Source organism: Octopus bimaculoides, chromosome 18 (genome assembly GCF_001194135.2).
Source record: "Octopus bimaculoides isolate UCB-OBI-ISO-001 chromosome 18, ASM119413v2, whole genome shotgun sequence".
In the NCBI taxonomy this organism is placed as follows: domain Eukaryota; kingdom Metazoa; phylum Mollusca; class Cephalopoda; order Octopoda; family Octopodidae; genus Octopus; species Octopus bimaculoides.
In genome coordinates this window covers 40,764,262-40,789,048 of record NC_068998.1, presented here as the reverse complement: position 1 = coordinate 40,789,048, position 24,787 = coordinate 40,764,262, and the positions used below count along the sequence as shown (strand labels likewise).

Sequence of the window (24,787 nt, the reverse complement as noted above, 5' to 3'; positions counted from 1 at the left end):
TTATGCATGCACACATACCCTTAGTCACCTTTATTGTCTTTATATTAGCTTTTACATTGTCAGGCAAAAGGCTTACTCTTTTACTTGTTTCAGTCATTTTTGACTGCGGCCATGCTGGAGCACCGCCTTTAGTCAAGAAAATCGACCCCAGGACTTATTCTTTGTAAGCCTAGTACTTATTCTATCGGTCTCTTTTTGCCGAACTGTTAAGTTACGGGGACGTAAACACACCAGTGTCAGTTGTCAAGCGATGGTGGGGGGGACAAACACACACACACATATATATATATATATATATATATATATATACACGGCGGGCTTCTTTCAGTTTCCGTCTACCAAATCCACTCACAAGGCTTTGGTCGGCCTGAGGCTATAGTAGAAGACATTTGTCCAATGTGCCACGCAGTGGGACTGAACCCAGAACCATGTGGTTGGTAAGCAAGCTATGAGGAGTTTTAATACTTTCAGTGTCTGCCTGGAAATTTTTCTCCTAACTGCTTCTAATCAGTTCTGATTGGAGAGTGGAGAGACTGAGTGAAAAAGCAGTTGGATTTCAATGAAGAAGAAATTTTAGGTGTCTTCAAAATATTGTCGTTTCTTATTTTTTCCTTTTGATTCAGGGTATCAATCAACCTGGCTGTAAACCTCTCACTGAAGCGGAAGTCTACTCCCAGGTGGCTAGATTATTCCACAATCAGGAAGACCTTCTCAAGGAGTTTGGTCAGTTTCTTCCAGATGCCAATGGTTCTTCATATATAAACTGTGTAAGTATTTTGACAAAGGCTTACCATCTCTTTTAAGGAAACGCAAATCTTATAGCAAGTATATTATTCTCTGGACCCAGTGTTCACAGCTTGTTTGTACTGGTCATCTGCTGTCGATTCATTGCCTCCTATAAATAGTCACCATGGATGGATAGAGCTCTGTTGTTGAAAGAAGTAGTGGTTGGTGGGATGTGTAATTGTTTAAAGTGCTGGACTTAATGTCTATGAATTTAACCTTTTGGCATTTAAACCTGCCGTATCCAACCCAAATATTCTACCTGCTCTATGTTCAAACCAGCTAGATCTGGCCTCTCACATAAAATAAACAATCACATCATTGAAATCTTAAAGCTATGAGATATGTGATTAATTCAAAACAGTGTGAATAAATAAGCAACCACAAAGGATATACCGTGGTTATCTAGTACGTCCTTCATAATAATGAAATCCTTAGCAGTACCCAACAATCCATTGGGTTGAGCTGCATTACTTTGTAATGTTTCATTTCTGTGTTATTTTGGGGTGCAATTTATATAAATACAGGTCCACAGCCATGTACTGGGGACAATTGTAGCAACTATAACCTGCCTCTGCAATTTTGGGGTTTTTTTTTTTTTTACAATGTGAAAAATCTAAAATATTAAACACTGTTGTATTTGTGTCATAAATAAAACGAAAACCTTTTCTTTTTACATCAGTCGTCTTCACCTCAGCAAAGTGATTCTCCTTTGAGTGTACGGAATGATCGGACCTCTAGTGTTAAAAAACCTGGAATAAATAACAAAACTCAGAATAATAAAAGCAGTTGCCAGTTAAGACGTACTCCAGCTAGTCAACAGCCTCCAACTAAGGTAAAACACTTTCTTTCCTCTGTTATTCTATTTTAACATTATGGTGTGTGTGTGTGTGTGTTTTCAAAATTAACTTTACATTTTGTCCTCTCATCATAAGCTTAAATACAGTAGATGGAGTGGGGCATATAAGACAGTATGATAGCCACAGAAATAGTTGATTACTCAAAAATATCTAACAGTTATTTAGATTCAACTTGGATTAAACATTCTTTTTTTTTTCCCTCCTCTACTGAAATCCATTCAGTTGACTAATCTACCTCCTTTTCTTTGTCCTTCTCTAAATATAATCATTTACCTTTTAAAGTGAATATTCATTATACATAGTTTAATCCCCTTTTTCTATTTGTTTTCTGTTTGCAGAAATTAAAACCTAGCAGTTTAAAAGATGTTTCATTAGCTGAAGCTGGAAAATACGGCACGCTAAATGAGTTTGCCTTTTTTGATAAGGTACACATTCTCTCTTTCTCTCTCTCTCTTATATATAAATGTATATATATATTACTCACTAAAACGATATCCGTTTCCTAATTTAAGCATCAGACTAATAGACTGATCAATTTTGTTTTTGTTCCCTTGTTTTTAGGTGCGAAAGATCTTGAAAAATACTGATGTCTATGAGAACTTCCTACGCTGTTTGGTACTATTCAACCAAGAAGTACTTTCTAGAGCAGAGTTGGTTCAGATGGTGCAGACATTTTTGGGGTGAGTATCAGGGAAAACAGTGTGTGTGTCTGGCATGACAATTTGCTCCATCCTCACATTTTCTTTGCCTGCTCATTGAAGAGATAAGATATTACCTTTAGGAACAACCTACAGAAGTGAGAGACTAAATGAGATTGAATCCTCATCTTGAAATAAACTAACTCTACTGCATTTGTGCTTTTTTTTTTTTTTTTTTTTTTTTTTTTTTCTGTTTTCACATCTGTGTAATATGAGATGTGATCCCTTGCCCAGTCTAACTCCTGCTAGCATGGAAAGTGGATGAAGAACAATAGTGTCTGTGCAAACGTGTGTTGTATATTTTTGTGTGTATCTTGAAAGGATATTTAAGTAGATTTATAGGTATATACAAGTGGTGTCATGGAATATGATACCATTTGTACTTTAGAATTGTGCTAGATATATTCACTCCTAAGGAGACCTGACAGTGGTCTGCCTATGATCAAATGTCAATGTAAAAAGAAAATACATAAAAAAAATTTAAGTAGGTTAAGTTGCCATGGGGACAGGAAATCATCCGACATTCTCAGTTCTTTTTCTTAAAGAGCTCCGACTGAATTGTTATATATTTTCTCTTCGCATGGTAACCTAACATGTGCGGTTGTAGTGTGTGATATCTTCAACTTTGATCTGCCCATCTTGTGACCTTTGACTGAAAGTGATCTTAATATTGGTTATGTTGAGCAGTCCATGTAATAGACATTGTTCTATGCCTCAGTCTATTTGCCTGACGCAGTTGAATAAGTGTGGTAGGAAAAGTATCCTATTACGAAAGCAGTTTTTTCCAACAAAATCCATTCCACTGATGCTGGTGTAAGTGTTTGTTTGATATTCTAATATGTGTATATTACATGACGTTTTGTGAGGTACCATATGCATTATATGCCATGTGTAGAGCTTTACATCCCCACTCTCAAATGACTGTTTATAATGATTTTTTTTCCAAATCCTGTTGATTCTAGGAGGCATCCTGAGCTGAATAAATGGTTCAAAGACTTTCTTGGTTATAAAGAATCTGGTAGCAACGTCGACCCTGTTCCACACTCGGCGACTGGTAAAGAGAGAATTAGTGGCGACTTAGCCATGGAAATAGGTAAGTACTTTTGTTTTGTTTAGTTTTTTGTGAATTTGTAAAATCTATCAGTTCTGTCTACTCTCACTGCACTCCTTGTGATTCATCTCTGCATTTTGGAGTGTGTGATATTTCTGGGTTAACAGATCCTAGGAGCAACACCTAGTTATATGACCAACTGTTTGTGTGCTAAACTTCTACTATATCAGAGCTGATTTTTGGCTACCCAACGTTAACTGTTGCATAATGTCTACTTCTCAGTCTCTGTTCTTGCTGTTTGGTTCCAGTTTTCCAACTGACCAGTCGGTGGGGTGGCAAGAATAGGGTATCTAAGTCAATGTGTCTGTCTTCTTTTAGGGTGTAGTTTGAGAGAAAATTGGATTCCTCTTTGAGGTATCACTTGTGTTATATAAACAGACTAGTTTCTCTGGTAATGACACTAGTTGCAGGACCTGGGTTCACTACCTCAATGTCTTGGGTCCTTTGACACATCACTAATTTTAAAGCCAACTACAAACCTAAAATGCTAGAAATAGCAACCAAATCTCTTTGATTGCCTCACACTATCTTTTAAAAAGATCACATTGGATAATGTCATAGATACTGTTTGGTGTTGGTCATGACTAGAATGGCTTTGATCAGATGAAGTCTAATTATGCGTTAATTCTTCCATTGCCGTTTTTCATGGTACCCTTTGTGTTCTATTTCTGTTGCAGATTTTTCAACGTGTAAAAAGTTTGGTGTCAGTTATCGTGCACTTCCTTCATCGTATCCACAACCCAAATGTTCGGGAAGAACTCCATTATGCAAAGAAGTCCTCAATGATACCTGGGTCTCATTCCCATCATGGTCGGAAGACTCCACATTTGTCACGTCTAGAAAAACTCAGTATGAAGAACATGTCTATCGATGTGAGGATGAGCGATTTGAGGTATAACATCTTAAGTTGGAAGTCTGTGTGTCTTGTCACTTTCATTTTTGTAGTATTTTCTTCTCATTCTTGTTTGCTTGCTCTTCCTCTTTCTCTCTTGCTTTCTCTCTCTTCCTCTCTCTCTCTCTCTCTCTCTCTCTCACGCAGACTCTCTTGCTCTGTATCCTTGTCTTAACATGTAATGATTGTAAATGAGCATCACCATCATACAAGTAATGTTCTTCATTTCCAGCCTTCCTTGAGTAAACATTACCTTACTTGGAAACAAATGAGGGTTGGCAACAGCCAAGGCATCTGGCCGTAGAAAATTTGGTTATGTTGCTTCCCATCGAAGTGATTTTAGGTTCAGCACCTTGGGCAAGTGTCTTCTGCTATAGCCCTGGGCCAACAAAAGTATTTTAACTAGATTTGGTTGACAGAAACTGAAAGAAGTCCATGTGTACTTATGTATTGGAAATTGCTCAGCTACAGGCAGTGACATGGCTGTTATTTCCCTTGTCAACCAGTTATTTGATTGCTTTGCACATTTTTGTGGGATTAAAATATCACTTAGCTAAAACTAAACAAAAAGTGTTTGCAACAGGAGAGGCATCCAGCTGTAAAACAATTTAATATATTTATTTTACCCATTCTAGCTCGGAAAAACCAAACATATATGGGTGTTACAAACATGTTTACTAATCTTGTTGACACAGATTTCTGTTTTACTCTTTAGTTTCTTCTCACTGCATGGTTATTGTAGGTTAGTGTCGGGGACCAATGCCTTGAGAAAGAGAATTCTCTTACCTTGTCTTAATAGTGTTTACATACTGTGGAAAAACAAGGTCAACATGTATACAATATTTCTTGTGAACATGTCTGGCCATTGTTCAAAGTATAGAAATTTGAGCTACAGTATCCATTGCATCAGTACAGTTAGATACCATTTTCTAGTCCTTTGTTGGCTGTATATGCAAGTGCTTGAATAGTATGAACCCTGAATCTTACAGGGTCCCAGATTCTAACATACTGGCTACTATATGGAAAATCTATATCAGCTGTTGCTCTTAAACAGTTGAGACTATATTTTGCAATTTATAATAAGCATATATCAATATGTTGGTTTGCATGCTTACTCCAATAAAAGTTTTTGAGGGCTCAAAGTGTCCAAGAATTGAACATATTTCAAACATTAGTGGAGGGATAGAATTCAATCAACTTTAGTTTTACTATATACTGGTATTTACTTAGTATTTATTATATCTATTTACCAAATATTTATTGTATATTAGTATTTACTATATATATATATATATATATATATTATTGGCATTATGCTGTGCTTGAGAAGACCTATCAAGCTAAATGAAATCAGTCATGGCAGATACTGGTGTCAGGCAAATGGCATCTATGCTGGTGGCATGTAAATGCACCCATGACACTCTGAATGGTTGGCATTGAGAAGGGCATCTAACCATAGAAATCACACCAAATCAGGCTAGAGTCTGGTACAGTCTTCCAGCATGGACAACAGAATTGAATGATGATAATAGGTGTCTACTATATATTTACTATGGAGTAATGGTATACCAGTGTATACTATGTAGTCATTGTATTTTAGCATGTATTATGTCTATTGTATATCATTTGCTGTGTTTGTATAAATGTATGCATTGTGTATTGGTGTTTAGCATTTAGTTTAGCAATATTCTTGTGCACGTATATTAATTGTATATTGGATTTTACTATATATGCTGCTTTCTCTTTTTAGTTAGATGTTGTCATTGAAACCAATTCTGCAGTCATCAAAGTGCTTGAGACTGTACAAAAAAAATTATCCAGGATGAGTCCTGAAGAAGCGGCTAAGTTTAGGTTAGACAACTGTTTAGGTGGAACATCTGAAGTTTTACACAGAAAAGCCATTCATCGGTGAGTATTGATCAACAGAAGTTAATTAGATTGATTAGTCTTTTGATTGGTATTGACCTGTTTAGACAATTCGTTTTTTACATGACTCCCTTTCATGTCTTCCATCAGGTTATATGGAGATAAGGCCCCTGATATAATTGATGGTTTAAAGAAAAATCCCTGTGTGGCTGTTCCATTGGTTCTAAGAAGGTGAGATACTGTGCCATTTATTTATTTGGATTGTTGTTTCTACTTTTAGTGTTATTGTACTTCAGTTGGTTGACGTTCATTATTATTATTTCAGGTTAAAAGCAAAGGAAGAAGAATGGCGGGAAAATCAGAAACAGTTTAACAAACTGTGGCGTGAGCAGAATGAAAAATTCTATTTAAAATCTTTAGATCATATGGGCATCAACTTTAAGCAAAATGACGTGAAGGCAATTCGATCGAAAGCTCTACTTAATGAAATAGAAACTCTTTATGATGAGGTTAGTTATTTTGACTATCTCTGGTCATTTACACGTCTTGGTAATTAAAAATCTTTTTTGTTTCTTTGGTATGTGATGATGACTGCAGTGGTAATTGTTTGTCTTTATATTTTGTAGCAAGCAGAACAATCGGAACGTAAGGATAACTTCACCCCTGGGCCTCACATTTCCTTTGTATACAAAGACAGGTCAACAATTGATGATGCTACATCTCTTATAGTACATCACATGAAACGCCAAGCAAGTAAGTAAATACTAAGATACTCTCTACACATGCCAATGTTTTATTTGTTGATTGATTAGTCCCAAGTTAGGTCTCTAGTCAAAGGTATTCCGGTCTTGACTTAGTCGATTATTTTACAAATATCTTTGAATACATTGTCAATTATGTCCTTCCTATTGAAAAGACAGGAGGGTGGGACAAGTCATTTCCTGTCTTGACAGTTTGGAGGTTCTTGCAGTTCTACTTACTAGCTCTGTGGGCACCTCATCTATCATGTTTAATGTACTTGCAGTTTGTATTTAAATGTCATAGTGGTTGGCTTCTGGGATAACTTTCAAAAATGTTTGTCCCTTAAAAAACACAAGCATTGAGTTGCATCATTTGATCAGAGTTAAGTTTTACTTAAAATTAGATTTTCTTTTTGTCCTCCTTCAGCTGAATGTTTATTAGAGGGAAGAATATTTACTCTCTAAATTCTTGCAAATGTTTTTGTATTGTATACTAGCTATATTGTTTGTGTATGTGTGTATTTTAATATAGTGGTAGAAAACATAAGCTGATCCTTTTGCTGAAATTATACAGGGGTAAAAAATTTAGGATAACATCTTTGACCCCATGGTAATTTGCGTTGAATTGTTGGGTATTAGGTTACCATGTTTTTAACCTTTTCGAAAACAACCTTCTGCTGGTTCCCATTTTAAAGTGTTCATATATGAATTAACCCAACTACCATCAAAATCATAATTAAGAACCTTTTAGCAAGTTTGAAACCTCAGCTTAATGAATAAGCTTGTCATTTAAATGAGCTGTGCATTTCATTAGAATCTATTGTCCTTTTTTCCATGCTGGTATGAATTAGTGTTTCACTCATTACACATTCATCTTGAAACGAATAAATGTCCTCCCCAACAAAACTAAAGAAAAGTTTTTATTCATTCTTTGCTTTTGGCATAGCTTATCAGCACCTGCTTTATAATAAATACATTGTTTAACCTAACTACCAGCACCAGAGAATCTTCTCTGACATGTTGTCAACCATTTCTTCCTTTGGCATAGGTTTTACTGTAAAGACTTGGAGTATTTTTGTCTTTATCTTATCTGGAGGTTTCTCTAACAAGGCTCAAGTCTCCTTTGCATCCTACATCACTTCCATCTATTCCTTTCCTTTTCCTTATTCATCAACCCCTTCAGTTTAAAATAGGATCATAAAAAGGATTAAGTTGTTTATACTTCCACTTTCCTGTCATCTGCCACTTATTTAAAATTAAGATATTCTACAACTCTTTTATTTCGATTCAGGTATTTCCAAAGATGACAAGCAGCGAATCAAGCAATTGCTGTATCACTTCATTCCAGACTTGTTTTTCCTGCCTCGAGGTGAACTGAGTGATGATGAACAAGATAAAGATGATGGTAAGATTACTTGGGCAGTTTTACTTCAGCCAGTGTTAATGTAGTTTATACACATACATACATTAGTGGAACTTTATATTTGACAAAGGTCAGGCATCACAGCAGAGGTGTCCTTATTTTTGATGCCCATTTGAAAGAGGTAAAGGAGTTTCTTTACTGTGACTCTTCATTTCTACCAATACATCCCCACAGTGCAAGGATGAGATTGAGTGAGATACAAACGTAGTCCATGCTGTCCTCTAGAAACTGATGAGGTCACTCAGTTTGCTAAAGTTAGTAGCCAAATCTCACTCATTTTGCACCCTGCTATCTTAAATAGAAAAGATACATTGGATGATGTAGTCTTCAGCATACTGTGTGTGAAAAAAAAACAAGATGGTTATGGCTAGTGTGTTTGATCATAAACTTAAGATTGATTGCCATGTTGCTTATTAGTGATTAGTCTCTACACAAAATCCATATTCCAGACTGATGTGCAAGACTTTTAACAAGGAAATCTGATCTAAGTGCTCTCTCTTTTATATAGGAAGAATAGTTTGCTTCATTGACTCAGTCCATCTGTGCCATCTTCATGCATGAAGACCTCCAGGAGACTTTAATGTGTCTTGCCAATTAATGTGGTGAACAACTGAAGACATGGTTGCCATAAGGTCATCAAGACAGACTTGACATTGGTCACTTGGTCTAAAATATCTTAAATGTTCACAGAGATAATGTAGACTAATTTGAAATCCAGTCAGAGCTAGCTACCAGTAGATGAGGATAGGCAACTATTGAAGTACAGCTTCAACTGAAGGTTATCATCTTGGCTTGTAATGGTATAAGTAAAATATGGATTGTGTATAGTTTATTTAGCTTACTATCACCACAATCATCATTTAGTCCCAGGTTAAAGCAAGCTGGCAGAATTTTTACAGCACAGGGCAAAATGCTTAGCACTTTGTCATTATGTTGTTAGTTCAAATTCTGCCAGGGTTGATAAATGTACCAGTTGAACACTGGGGCTGATGTAATTGACTTATCCCTCTCCTGAAATTACTGGTTTTCTGCCAAAATTTGAAATCAATATTTAGTCCTGGGTTAGATCTATGGTCAGAGGTGTTCCAGCCTTGACTTAGCCAATTATTTTCCAAATAACTTGGATTACATTTTTACTGTTTAAAAGACACTAGGGTAGAACCTGAAGGAATTTAGCTGCTTTTTCTTTCTAATCAAATGACTTCAGAAGCACTGTCATTGCTTTCTACCATTGGTATTACAATCATGTATGGACATGTTAGGATTTACCAATGAAATGGTTATTAAGTTAAATGTTACTCTTGTAATTCACATATTGAATGTTTAAATTATACTGTTCTTGAAATTGGGTATATAATCTACTTTATACTAGATTTTGTAGAGTCGTAATTAAGTGGCTTTTGTGTCACTCATTCTCTGATCTAAAGCGTTTTTTGTGCATGTTTGTTGCTTTTGTTAATTGTATTAATTGCATTCCACTTTGTTCGAGCAGACATGGATGTAGATGATGTTGACAAACCTGAGAAAGATGGTGGTGGCAGCAGTAGCAGCAATATCTTAACATCTTCCACTAATAACAACCATAATTCAGAAGTGAATTCTGAAAAAGATAAAAAATGTATAGAAGTGACTCCTGAAAAGCCATTATTAAATGGAAACTTTGATGCTATCCCACAAGTTGAAGATGTAAGTTTACAAGTGTGATGATATATTGTTTGTTTTTTATGTTGAGTTAAAACGATTTTACATTAAATTGAAAGATTACTCAATACTTTTTGTGAAGTATATATTCTTTAACAAGAATAGTATTTGCAGTGACTTGGAAGTTTTGACTTGCTTAGCCCTTCATCATCTGCTGAGGATAAGTAGGCTGAAGTTTTCTGAAGTCACTGTTAATAAGAGCAGTGTATTATAGAAGAGCCATTTCAGCCATTTAATATAAGGTGTTAATTTCAAATGATATTTATATCATGAAATGTTGAATTATTCATTGCACAGCTGCAGCCTGATCACTGACCACTTTGCTTCAATTGTTTAATAGTAGAATGATACTGATACATACAATGTTGTAAAGAAGCCAAAGGAAAAAAAACTATATGGAAACTGAGGGTGACGAATGATGATTCACAAATGACTGATATCATAAGGTTAAAGGCAATTGCCATGAATACAGCAAATCCATAATTTTCTATGCTCAACACATTGAGAAGCAAGAAAAAAAAATCAAGGCCTTTATAAACTGGTTAACAGACTTAGTAATAGTTGCAGTGGAACCCTCTTCACAGGTCTACCTTGATAGTTTTGATATCTCCTGAAACAAATGTAAAATGAATTGAATAATTTTGTATGTTATTAGACAGGATGACTCTTCCATGATGTACTGGTTCAATTCAACTCAAGGTCTCTGATCGTATCAGAACTGCTGGTCAAATGCAACACTGGATGATATCAGCAAAAGAAAGATATATATCAGGGACGGCTCCTGATAGATTAAATATTTAATTTTAAGCATTTAAGTAAAGCTAAGTGAAGTCATGGCCAATGTTGGTGACATGAGAAAGGCACCCATACCAGTGACATATAAGACATGCAGTACTATCTATGGAGTGGTTGGTGTTAAAAATGGCATCCAGCCATGTCTCTGGTTTACCAGCTCCAGTAAACCGTCTAATCCATGCCAGCTTGGGAAATGGATGATGATGAAAGCAATATAATTGAAGGTTACTTATTGCATTCATGGACCAGCTTTCCAGCAGTCTCTCATAAAAAAAGAAACATTAAAATCAATTTGCATTCATACTTTAAGCGTGCACTGCATGGCTTATATATGAGATAATTTTGTTAATATTTGGAGGTGAAGTATTTTGTGTGTCTGTGTGCATAGTAATTGAATAGTTAGGGTGTTGGCTTTCAAACGCTCCCTCTCGCTACACTGTATCCTATATTAAAGAATACATTGCTTTGTTTTACAGTGTTTAACCTCAGTCAAAATGATATCGCTTTCCTTTAAGAAAGGGTCACCAGCTGCTACTAAAAGCAATTCTTGTCAATGTTTGGATTTGAATGTTCCTGTTTGTCTGATAAAATAGATATGAAACTAATTATGACACTAGATCAAAAACAGTTTTTCTAAAATGGAGGTCTGAGTCTGTAAAATGGTATCCCTTTTCTATTGGTCCTTATCTGCAGTCATTAGTTCTTGATAATTAAACTTCAACTGTGGTTGGGAACTATAAGGAGATAAGATAAATTTAGTTTTCGACAACTTCCCTTGTGTTACAAATTGCTGTGTTGAGTGGAGGTGGGTGTGGAAGAAATCGGTACATGGCGTAATAGTGAAGCATTAGGCAAGGAAATGTCAGGGGTTTAAAGTAGTGAGCTAAAGGGGCTTCTTCACTATCCTTTTTTTTCTTTTCATACTCTTCTATCTATTAGCCACGTGTGTGTGTAAACAGTCAATATTACTGTGAAGATTGTGTGGGCTTAACTGAAGTTAATGAGGAACTATTTGAAATTGGGTTATTGTAATAGGAAGTTTTTTACTCCTTCAGACCCAGGAATTCCATCTCTCTCTCATATAAAATCCCCTATGTACTTTCTCATTTCTACAATTCAATCTAGCAGTATTGGTTTCAAGTCTTTTTACATACTTTCCAATAAGATATTTTTCTCAAGTGATTATCATGATGAACATAGATATGTTGCAGTAATCTCTCAGCAGTGCCAGAGAGAAGAGATAATTTAAAAATGAAAAAATGTGTACTTGTAGCATTACATTTGATCTTTTTATCAGATATTCCCTATTGTCCACATGTGCATGGTTTTACATTGTATGTGTGTGTGTGTGTGTATATATATATATATAAAACCTGTGTTTGTGTGTATATTATTTATTTGAAGTTGGTGAAACACCCTGTTCTTAAACATATCTGTAGGAACATACATGACAGTTAGAAACTCCGAATAACAATAGAGTGAATCTTTGTTTTACACTGTATATTGAAAGCATTCCCTCTTTGTGTTTTTTCGCACGCGTTTGTGTGATGTTATGTGAGCAAAATAGTGACAATGTTGATGTTATTTATAACCGTCCTGTAGCTTGCGATTTCATGAAGAGCAGCAAAATTAAAATGCCCTTCTTGAAAAATGTAGGTTGATGCCAGGCAGGGCATCTGGCCATAGAATACAACCTCAATGCCCCTTAAGTAATGTGTTTAAAACTTACATGTTAGGTCCAGTGTTGTTTGATTTTTGTTGCTTTGCATAAACACCTCCAGTGGCTAATTATGCATTATTTTTCTCTCTTCAGCAAGACTTGTATTCCTTGTTTTTTGTCAACAACAATTGGTACCTCTTCTTCCGGCTTCACCAATTATTATGTGATCGGTTGTGCCAAATCTACACTCAAGCTGTGAAAATTGCAGAGGAAGAAGCTGATGCAAAGAAGAAGGGTCGCAAGGAATCTACAGCCATAGCCCTCCGTCTCCGAGCTCAAAGTAAGAGTTTGTCTATTTCCAGGAAATTATTCGCATTGTTACTGTTATTTGAGGCAGTGTATCCTCTCTAAAGTCAATGAAGTAGTGTCCTTCAAGAAATTCTCCTTACAATAAGTACTGGGGTTGATGCAATTCTTTTCCTTAAGTCTGAGAAGGAACCATTCTGCTCCTCATCTTGCATTATCAATTTTAAAAGAAACTAGAATTATCTGCCACCAAATAAGTTTGAATTTCATGACTATAAGCATTGGCTGGGGTGATCATTAGTTTCCTGTATGCAGCAGAGACTCCTTTAAGATAGGGGCCGTATTGGATAAACCTTACTGGTTGAGTTGGTGATGGAAGCTACATATGTAAATAACTGGGATGACTGGGGCTTTATTTGACGCAAGACTTTTGGCAGTGTGTTGTATGGCAGACTTTAACATTATGGTTAGCAAGTATGTGTAGGGTTTGGATCAAGCCCAAGGTTGTGGTCGGTTGACAAACTGTAGAAGCCAGGGTGGATGGATTATACATGCAACTCGAAAGGTGCACAGTTTGTTGCACACAGTCATTGATTCTACCTGAGTTACATTAAGCTTACAGGTATCTTTGGAATATTCAGCAACATACATGCTAATTCAATGAATAAGCAGAAGCCTGATGCAGTCCTCCAGCTCATCAGATCTTGTTGAAACTAACAGCAATAGATTTACTTTATATATAATCATTGAATTTTATTGAAGCTGAAAAGGCTAAATTGGAGTTAATGAGGAAATATTTGAAATTGGGTTGTTGTAATAGGAAGTTTTTTTTACTCCTTCAGGCCCAGGAATTCCATCTCTCTCTAATATAACCAGACAGCCATGATAGTTGGTAATGTGAAATAATGTTTGTGAACTCTTTACAGTTGCAGTAAAATACTATTTGCTCTTTTGGTTTTGTGTGCTATTTTCTCCGCCTTATTTTGCACCTATGTGTTTGTATGTATGAGTTGAAGGTATGGTCAAGATTTAGCTTTTTTTTTCACAATCATTGTTCTGGGTTCAATTCCACTGTGCAGCACTGTTGGTTAGTTACTTCAACAATGACCTTGGATCAACAGAAACTGAAAGGTAGATACATCATGCTTGTAATTCCAGGGGCCCAGCCTTGTCATACACTGTCACTCTAAACTTGAGATTATTTCCATCTTTACTGAGCCCACTGCAAGAAATGACCAGCACAAAAAAATTTGTTATACTTGCAAAATATTCTGTTAATATAAATGATTTTATTTTTATTTTCTAGATGTAATAGAGCCAGATGAATATTACCCGTACTTTTTGGATATGGTGAAGAATTTGCTGGATGGTAACCTGGAGTCTAGTCATTACGAGGACCAACTGAGAGAGATGTTTGGGATTCATGCCTATGTTGCCTTTACTATGGACAAGCTGGTGCAAAATTTGGTCAGACAGGTACAATATTTTTTTAGAAATGTTTTCTTTCTTTAAGAATAACCATTACAAGCTCTGTAAAGCTTATTCACCTCTCTTTAAAATGAGACCAACTTGATAGCTTTAATCAAATTTAACTTAATTCTTTTCTTATGTGTAGCTTTGGGTTAACCCTGACGAAGTAGACTTTCGATTAAAGGCATTCCCAAAGACAGCAAGCTAGCAGTATCCATGTACCACAGTGTAAATGAAGAGAAAAATTGGGTTCAAGAGATATCAGATGTAGCATGCAAAAGAGAAGACTGCTGGTATTGTTATGTGATGCAAATGGATGAGAACAGCTGCATAAAGTGCTGATCTCTAATTGTGGTGAGACCCATGTGGAAAGGGTAGACCCAAGAAGATATGAGACGAAGTGGTGGGAAAGCATCTTCAGATGCTAGGCCTCATTGATAACAAGGGACCAAGACTTATGGCTTGAGAAGCTGAGCCAAATCCTAGCCATCTATACATAGACATGTCCCTTTGTCAGCAAGGAGGTCCTTGCCTTGTGCGGCCCACAGGTGCTGGTGCCATACAGTGTCACATACAATAGCACCCATTCCAGTGCCACATAGGAATGCACCCAGTACACACTATAAAGTGGAAGGGCATCTGGTTGTAGAAACCATGTGACTGCAGACAATTGGAGCCCAGCCAGCTCGTGTCAAACCTTCTAATCCATGCTAGCATGGAAAGTGGACTTTAAATGATGACAGGATGGAATACTTAGTGGCATCATTTCATCTGTCTTTGTGTTCTGAGTTCAAATTCCACTAAAGTCAGCTTTGCTTTTCATCCTTTCAAGGTCAGTGAAATGAGTATCAGTTGAAAATTGGTGTTGATGTAACCAACTAGCCAGATCCAATTTCAAACCTTGTGCTTATAATGCAAAGGATTAAAGACATTCTTAATGTGGTCATCTTTTTTGAACGATATAAGGCACAGTATATCAACGTTTCTTTCATTGAAAATGTTGGTTTGTGATACAAGCAGTTTTTTTGGCTACTATTTGTAGTAGGTCAAGTAACCATGTAGAGACACTGTTCTTGCCTTTAAATTTTACATGTAGGTTTCTATGCCGTGGTTAGTGTTTTTCAGTTTAGAAGTTTGTATATTATTGGAATAAATATTTTTATAGCTGGGCTCCATTCTAATAGTGATACTTAATTTGAATGAGCTGCCCTAAGGCAGGTTTGTCTATTTGGCTTGTTTTGCAGCCTAGTTTGAACTGTTTCCATCTCCAACCCTGTGTAAGTCAAGGGGATACTGACAATGTATTTATGTTATTATTCAGTAACGCAAGTTTATAAGATGTATTACTACCATAATCTTCCATTAATCACGTACACTATACTTCATTGCATGAGATTGATACCATGAAATTCTTCGAATTGAGCTCTATCATTTAAGCTTAATTAAAATATAGTTTGATTTTAAAATAAAGAAGTTAATTATACTAAGATTCAATTTTTTGCTTTGTATTATTTTTGTGATATTTTACCTCAATGCAAATTTTTGTTGCATGGGACCAAAACTATGAAATTCTTCACGCTTTCTTCTATCATTGAATCTAAGATAAATATATTTTGCTTTTAAAATAAAGTTATTTAGATCTGAACTTGATTGGTGGCATTACTTACTCTCCTCTCACATTGTTACAAATTTTGGTGTGAACTTTTTTCTATTGGACCAAATCTTAATTTTTTTATGCCAAAATGTAGCTAGGGACCAGTCCTCTTCAAAAGTTTTCCATTTGGTTAAGAACTGAATTAGCAATAAGCTCTGAAGGATGTTGTGTGTGAGTAAATTACGGCCTTAAGAATATTATTCAACTTCTACCGTAGTTGAATGATACACATTTGATTAGTTTCTTTCAGTTTCTGTCTACCAAATCTACTCTCATGGCTTTCAATTGCCTGAGGTTATAGTAAACATTCGCTCAAGGTTCCATGTAGTAGGACCAGAACTCAGAACCATGTGGTTTGGAACCAAATTTCTTAACCACATAGCCACATCTGCATAGCTGGATTATTATAGCAACCCATCCTCACTTTTCCAAAATGAACTTTGACATTTAAATTCCATGCAGCTTTTTAATCCTCAGAGAACTGCTTTTGTACTCACTATTCTCCAACCTAGTTTTGTTTTGTGTGTGTGTGTTGGTGGGGGCATTTAAAGTCAATGTAACTGGCCAATCCTTGAAAAGAACTGTGTACATTTAGTTTTACTGTTTGCCCACTACATACTTTTGTCTGTTTTTCTAATTTTTCTGTTTTTTTTTTTTCTCTTCCTCCTTGGCTTGTCTTTTGCAGCTTGCCCATTTCACTAGTGATGACACCTGTTCACACATCTATAGAATCTACCATGAAGAGGCAAAGAATAATGCTGTTGGTGGCCGAGTTGCCACTAGTCATCAGAGAATTCAAGCTGAAAGTCTGTATCAGAAACGGGTAGAAAGTCTGCTTAGTGATGAGAACTGCTTTAAGATAATGATTGTGAGTGGCAGACTTTGCTGGATTTTTTTTTTCTTTCTTTTCCTGTTCACTGTAAATTGACTTTTTGCATGTTACTGTGACATAAGATTTGAGGTTCTTGATCTGATGGATGGACATTAAAATAAAAAAATGCACTATTTTTTTGTCCTCCTGCCTCATTAATGTTTGAATGATGTAAAATGTTCATAAGGTAATGGTGCTTCAGCATGTTTACCTCTTGTTTCTTAGAGCAGACAGAATGTAGGGCAATAGGAGTAGGGAAGGACTTCTTGGGACTGGAGGAGTGTGATGGAGGGTTGGAAGAATTATGTGAAGTTACTATGGTTACTGTTTAAATTACGCTGTTTATTAATGTGTATCAGGGAAGAAGTATGTTAAAAGCTTTGTAAGGTGTATTCCAGATAAAGAAATGCAATATATTGAATGTTTTGATATCAACTCACCTGAGACAGGCCCTTGTTTTAAAATTATTCCCCAAACAGCAGCTTAACTTATTTTAGTAAATTTGCTATTTTCAAAATTGAAAGACAAGCAGTGTATCTCAACAGAAATATGGTAACAAAAGAGTTTTTAAGTACATGCTTCTTTTCATCGAAATGAGTTTGAAATCACACAAGGAAACTTTTACTTATACCAGGAAAGAATATATTTTGTTCTCACTCAGATCAACCTTGATCGGAAGTCTTCTGGCCTTGACTATTCTTTTTAGTTTACTTTACGTGAAAAGACATTCGAGCGAGTCCGTTGCCAGTACTGCTGGACTGGCCCTTGTGCAGGTGGCACATAAAATACATATCGAACGTGGCCGTTGCCAGTACCTCCTGACTGGCTTTCATGCTGGTGGCACGTAAAGGCACCCACTACACTCTCGGAGTAGTTCGCGTTAGGAGGGGCATCCAGCTGTAGAAACTCTGCCAAATCAGATTGGAGCCTGGTGTAGCCATTTGGTTCACCAGTCCTCAGTCAAATGGTCCAACCCATGCTAGGATGGAGGGCAGACGTTAAGCAATGAACTATTATTTTTTGTGTGCCTTTTTTTTTTTTTTTTTTTTTTTTTGATATGGTCATCTGGATGCTGTTTCATGCATATTGAGTGATTGCATTGAGCAGTCTTTCTTGTGAGGCAGACTGCACTGCTTAACAAAAAAATCGTGAATTTTTGAGTAGGCATGCTTTTCAAAATGTCCTGCTGTTTGCTCATGGCTGTCATAGAAGTTCCCTTTTGGCTTGCAAAGAGTGTTGAATTTCTCATTGTGAACATAAATTACCATAAATGACTAATCTGCTGTTGTTGTTTGTTACCATTGTAGTTTAAGAGAGATTATCGGCTTACCATTGAGCTTCTGGATACAGAACAGCATGAGCAATCTGATGATGGCACTGAGGATCCAACCAGTGCAACTAAGTGGGCTAACTATATTGAGAGTTACACGGCAGACTCTGCCCTGCCCATTGATGTTCAGGAGAGCCTCACAAAGAAGGCGGTCTTTCTCCCAAGGTAAAGTACATTCGACCAACTGGTTTTATTTTTTTCTCTTTGACTGTATGCAAACGTTTTCTTTCTTTTTGTATTATGTACACTTTGGATGCACATGTAAATGTTTGTATATAATGTGTGTACGTATGTATATAAATGTCTTTGTATTGCAAATGTGCATGTGTGCACATGCATATATATATATACATACATTTTTTATGTGCATAAACACCTATACACATTGCAATGAGAAGATAAGTCTGCAATCATGCTGCACCATTGTTTCAGCTCATTCTTTTGCTTCTTCTTCCCCACCCACCTCTCGTTGCCATTTCTAGATATTTGCTATGCTGTAGTATTTTTTTCTTGTTTTTTTTTGTTTTTGTTACAAACTCCCACCCACTGCTTTGGTGCTGTGTTTCAGCTGCATTTACATAACTGGTTTTTTTTTATACACCAACTAATTGCTGCCTTTTTGGTTTGGGGTTTTTTGTTATTGTAAAGGTGGGAATGTATTTTGTTTTTTTTAATTTGACCCATTCCCATTGCTTCTCTTCAACTCACTGTCTCCCATTCATTAACGAACAACATTTCTCTGATTTTTATCACTTTCATAATCTTTAATACTTCTTTTCTCACTTGCATATCTAACAAATCTGCCTTTCCACTCCTACTGGGTTATAATTCTCAGGAACATAGTGTCATTGTCAAAAGAACTTCACCTAATTCCGTTTTTGTTAGGCTTTCTGTTTTGTTTTTTTTAAATCTTTCTGTATAGATTACAAAAAAAGGTTAATATTGGACTGTAGGTATTTATTTAGAGTTAAATTTAAAAAGAGAAGTTTGAGGTAGGGTTGGGGACTTTGATTTTTGCTGATGAACTTGTATGACTTATGGAGCAATGGTTGTCTGTTCTAGGTCTTTGGATATTTAGTTCCTGGATTCACCCTGATTGAACACTTACAAATAAAGGCATTTCTACCACAACAACATTGCATTTTTTTTATTTAGGAATAGTGTATCTAGAACTCATTCATCCAGTGGCCTTTGGATTTTCTGTTTAAGACAGTAGGGTGTGATTTGGTTGCCATTTTTCAGGTTAGGTGACCACAAAGAGACTTCCCTCATTGGCTTAAGGTGTTTTGCTTGCTTTACATTGTCTCACTTGACCTCACCTTTGACAGATGGGTTCCAGGGAGGGTCTAGATATTGAGAAAATTGCCTGAGGAAAACTAACGCCTTGTCTATAATCGTCACTTTAACATCCACTTTCCCATGCTTGCATGAGTTGGCAAGAATTCATTGAATCAAATTTTATGTGGCAGGATATGTTTGCATTGAAGATTGGAAATGGACACTGCTTGTATGACAGTGGCACTTGTTTATAACTATTACTTGATCCCAAGACATGAACACACACATGACTGGTTTCTTTCAGTTTCTACCTGCCAGTTACACTCACTAAGATGCAATTGGCTCTGGGCTGTAGAAGACACTTGCCCAAGGTGCCATGCGGTGGTACTGAATCTGAAACTGCATGGTTGTGAAGTAAATGCTTTAGCTTCACAGCCATGCCTGTGCTTTTTGCCTGTATAAAGATTAAATCCTTCCTATTCAGGCACTGGATTTGTAGAAACTTTAGATCCAAAATAGGATTATCCCTGTTTATTTGGCGTGTATATAGTGATAGTAATGTCTAACCAATCTGGAAAGTATTTCTGAGAGATTGTGCAATCTGCTATAACAAATTTGTCCTATGATGCATTTGACAATTTTCTTTTGTGCTTATAGGGTTGGCAAACACTCTTTGTGGGCCTTCTATATTAAACATTGTGTGTTTCATGGAATTGTTGTGGCCCAATACATAGTAGGGTTCCTGTTATCTTCTTTGATGGGTTTTTTTTCGTCTCCCCTTAACAAGACTATCTTATAGGTACAGACAAGTCTGGTGCTACCTTTATTTGGGTGTTGACAACAAAAGAAATTGCCGTTAGGCATTTTGTCCTAATGCTTTAACAATTACATCAATACATTTCCTTGGATGGATACTTTATTACATCGACTCCTTGAATAAAAGACTTAAACACGGAGTCATAAATATTTTTTTTTAAATATGGAGAGCTCATAGCTGGACTGTCTTAAACCATGAGTCTGCTCTGTCAAGACTAAACATGAGCACTTTTGCAACTGAGCACAATGGACTCTTCCCATTTTCAATAAAATTATTTTGAGTTTTTAACATTATCTCCAGTTTAGACAGCTTGTGTTTTTGTTATTTTTTAACTTCCTGTCAATCAGGTTGCTATACAGTGATATAAGTTGAGGTGCTTGTCTATGAAATTTGTGGCAACTGTGTGTGTGTGTATTATATTCGGTGAAATATTGTGTGACAATGCAAGGTTTTTTTTTAAACTTAGTTTTGAAATAAGCTTTTATTTTGGTGTGAAATGTTGGGTGGCCATCACAGTTGAGATTTGTTGAGTGTGTTGTTGCTGTTGACTGACATGTTTGACACCTGCCACTCAATCTTTTTTCTAGCTGAAAGACCAAAAAGAAAACAAAGAAAATATTTTTAATCCTGTTTACTAGGATGAATGGGGGAAGGTTAAGTGATATTGCAAAAAAAAAAAAAAGTGACTCCAGTTCATCTAAAGACAGTCTTCGACATCACAAAGGTTAACGTCTTTCAAGCTTTGGCACAAGGCCATTATTTTGGGGGTGGGGGAATTAGTCATCCTCCGGTACTCAGCTGGTACTTTATAACTACTCTGAAACAGTCGAACTTGGCAGCATTTGAACTCAGAACGTAGAGAGCCAGAGGAAATGCCTCCAAACATTTTGGCTGATTTGTTAACAATTCTACCAACTCACTGCCTAGAATTTTCAGGGTGGGGTCTAGTCAATTACATCAACCCCAGTGTTCAACTGGTACTTACTTTGACCCTGAAAGGATGAAGGGCAAAGTTGACCTTGGTGGTATTTCAATTCAGAACATAAACCCCAATCCAGTGTGGTGAAGATTCTTCCAGCTCACAACATTAATAACAAAACTACTCATCATGATCCTATAGCCATACAACAAGGGAACTTTTATGTCTAAATGGTGTTGATTTCTCTACCACCTTTCAGTGAGGGACCACATGTGTATAATGAACACTTTTTATTTCAGCACCGAAATTATGGAAATTTAAATAAATTTTGAAAACAAAGGGATTTAATAAAATAACTCAATCCTTTAGCATTCGGATTACTTTGTCAAATGCCATGCTTATTTCTTAACATTGTTTTGAATTGATCATGGCTTTGAGATTTCAGTGATGTGATTTTTATATTTAGAATATTATAGGGCTGAATCTGGCTGGTTTGAACATAAAACAGGTAGAATATCTGAGCTGGATATGACCAGTTTAAATGCTAAAGAGTTAAGCTAGTGTTTGGAACATAAACGAAAGGGTCTTGTGTAAAATTATAGTGGGCAGTTTAAATATGAAGCCACTGTAGGGTACCTTAAGCAAGTATTTTCTACCAAAGCATCTGGTTGACAAATATTGTGAGAGTGCAATTTGGTAAACAAAAGTAGGAGATGAAATGTCCTCTCTTTTATTTGTTTGTCATTTGACTGCGGCCATTCTGGAGCACCACCTTTAGTCGAGCAAATCAACCCCAGGACTTATTCTTTGTAAGCCTAGTACTTATTCTATCGGTCTCTTTTGCCGAACCGCTAAGTTACGAGGACGTAAACACACCATCATCGGTTGTCAAGCGATGTGGGGGGGACAAACACAGACACCTACATATACATATATACGACTGGCTTCTTTCAGTTTCCGTCTACCAAATCCACTCAAAAGCTTTGGTAGGCCCGAGTCTATAGTAGAAGACACTTGCCCAAGGTGCCATGCAGTGGGACTGAACCTGGAACCATGTGGTTGGTTAGCAAGTTACTTACCACACAGCCACTCTTGTCCTGTAAATAAATACCCTACTGTATTTCTGATCTATCTTCCCCTGTACTGATGTCTACTTTGCATTTCATATCTTACAAATGTAATATCAAACTACTAGGTTTGATAGACTAAAATAAATGATTGAAGGTAGTGTTCCAGCAATGACTATAGCCCATTTGTAGCAGCCAGTGAAAGAATAGCTCAACATCTCAACACAGTTTACTTTCACAGTTCTGGAAGTGGAACCAAAATGCTTAAAACTCTTTCTTCAGATATTCATATTATAATACAAAATAACATAGGTGTTTGAGCTGTTTATCATGTTTATTTTGGTTTCAACTTTTGTGTTTATTGTATTGAGGTTTTTAGTATTTTAAGTTGATTTAAAACATCTTTTGCAATGAGATGGAACTTTTGGGCTTTGTTGTATTGACACAAATGGGTACTTTGACAACCTATTGTGAAATGGAAAAGCATCTCTCTCAATGACTCTTTTACAAATACAAACTGTGTAATGTATTATATAGGCACAGGTGTGGCTGTGTAGTATGGAGTTTGCTTCCCAACTACATTCCAGGTTCAGTCCCACTATGTGGCACCTTGGGCAAGTGTCTTCTACAACACTGGGCTGACCAAAGCCTTATAGGTGAACTTGGTAGATGAAAACTGAAAGCTCATCGTGTGTGCACACACACACACACACACACACAATCGTTTGATAGAAACAGACCAATAGAATAAGTACCTTGTTTGAAAAAGAAAAAAAGTACTGAGATTGATTTGTTCAACTAAATCTTTGAAGGCGGTGCCCCAGCATAACCACAGTCCAATGACTGAAAACCGTAAAAGATTTTGAGTGTGTGTATAAATAAATAAATATAAAAACCATAAAAATCAGACTGGGGCCTGGTGCAGCCCTGGTCAAACCATTCATCCCATTCCAGCATGGACAAAAGGATGTTAAATGAGGATATAATCCCACTGCTTGCCATCTTGGGCAAATATTTCCCACTATAACCTTGGGCCAATCAGTGTCTTGTGGGTAAATTTGGTACATGGTAACTAGAAGCTTACTCTGTGTGTGTTTCTCTTGCTGCTTGATAACTAGTATCAGTTTGCTCCCCTCCCCATAACATCTTCATCTTGAAGTTTGACTGGAGGTGGTGGGGGATATTTCTTTATTAGTCCCTGATGTCTTGTTTGGTACATTTCCTAAATACATTAGTCCTGACTATTCCAAATTTCACAATCCCATTTTTCAAAATTATTGCACATTTCCACGAGTTTATTTTGGAAGTGTTGTTGTGGGACTGTGAATTGTTAAACTAATGCATTTAAGGACATTCTTTCTAGACAAGACATCAAAGAAATGAGGAAACTCGAGGAAAATTCCTTAATGTGAGACCACATTTGGACACAGTTGATGTTTGACTCCCCCCCCCCTTATTTTTCCACGTTTGCATGGACTACAAGAATATATCAAGGCATTGTTTTACAGCCAGATGCTCTTTCTGTTGCTGGCCCCCTTACCTGATTTTCAAGTATAGTGTCTCATTCTAAGTGGCTGTGAAGGTGTTAAAGTGATTGGAGAATTTGACAAGAACTGGCAACAAAAACCACCTATATGTTGCAATTTCTGTAGAAGTGACATGTGTGCATTAAAACAATAACACAATGGTCTTTCAGTTTTCATCTACCAAATCCACTCTGAAGGTTTTGATCAGCCCACAGCTACAATTAAAAACACTTGCCTTCAAGTTGCCCTGCAGTGCAAGTGAACCCCCAAATCACATAACTGGAAGGTACTCATTAACTACATGGCCATAGTTGCACCTTGTGTTTATAATCGTGGTAGTTGAGTGTGTAGACACTCAGCACTACTTCTGGTCTACATGTTACTTCCTCTTTAGTGGTACATTTATGGCTGAACCTTCAATTATTAGCTGATATACTGGAATATTTGTACTGGAAATGTAATATAGTTGAATTCATTTCTAAATAGTTTCTCTAAGCCAGAATCTTGGACTTGTGGCAGTCTTGTTTGTCAGATATTTTATAAAGTTTGAACATTTAGTCCCTTCATATTTGTTCAATGAATTGACTTTATCTGCTAGCTATAGTAACAGTTGTCAACTTAATTTTAATGCAGGTTTTACTATAGTTTCTATTATCTATTCTCCTGTTCTCTCTCTCACACACACACACACTGCAGTGTCCCCTCATTATTAATACTGAACAATTTCCATGCCATTTCCTCTCCCTTCTTCCAACTTCTGTTTTTTTTTTTTATTCGACTTTTTTCTTTTTTCTTTTTTCTTTTTTTTTTTTGGTTGGGGGGAGGAGCTGATATTTTTCATCTGTTGACTTTTACAAGTAGGCCTGACCGAATTGCTTCTCTAACCATTTGACTGAATAAGAAACTCTGTTATTAATAATTATCGTTAATGACTCTACAACAGCTCTGCTGCTCGTTTGACTTGTCACTTGTAAGGACGACTGGCTAGAATGTATTGCCTTGCTTTCCCATGAGCAATGG

General features: G+C 36.4%; 1 protein-coding gene across 5 annotated transcripts in view; it reads left to right on the top strand.

Moving 5' to 3' along the window:
• Positions 1-24,787, top strand: part of LOC106881986 (paired amphipathic helix protein Sin3a) — a 162,218-nt gene that overhangs the window by 135,164 nt on the left and 2,267 nt on the right. For 4 of the 5 annotated variants that reach the window (XM_014932524.2, XM_014932521.2, XM_014932520.2 and 1 more), the window contains 16 exons: positions 618-767; positions 1,466-1,618; positions 1,982-2,068; positions 2,205-2,323; positions 3,304-3,434; positions 4,130-4,344; positions 6,095-6,252; positions 6,361-6,441; positions 6,536-6,719; positions 6,837-6,963; positions 8,242-8,355; positions 9,866-10,059; positions 12,683-12,869; positions 14,142-14,311; positions 16,645-16,827; positions 18,138-18,325. In XM_014932524.2, coding sequence (XP_014788010.1) covers positions 618-767; positions 1,466-1,618; positions 1,982-2,068; positions 2,205-2,323; positions 3,304-3,434; positions 4,130-4,344; positions 6,095-6,252; positions 6,361-6,441; positions 6,536-6,719; positions 6,837-6,963; positions 8,242-8,355; positions 9,866-10,059; positions 12,683-12,869; positions 14,142-14,311; positions 16,645-16,827; positions 18,138-18,325 — 2,441 coding nt within the window. The remainder of the gene's footprint in view (positions 1-617; positions 768-1,465; positions 1,619-1,981; positions 2,069-2,204; positions 2,324-3,303; positions 3,435-4,129; positions 4,345-6,094; positions 6,253-6,360; positions 6,442-6,535; positions 6,720-6,836; positions 6,964-8,241; positions 8,356-9,865; positions 10,060-12,682; positions 12,870-14,141; positions 14,312-16,644; positions 16,828-18,137; positions 18,326-24,787) is intronic. The other variant, XM_014932522.2, reaches the window with a different exon arrangement.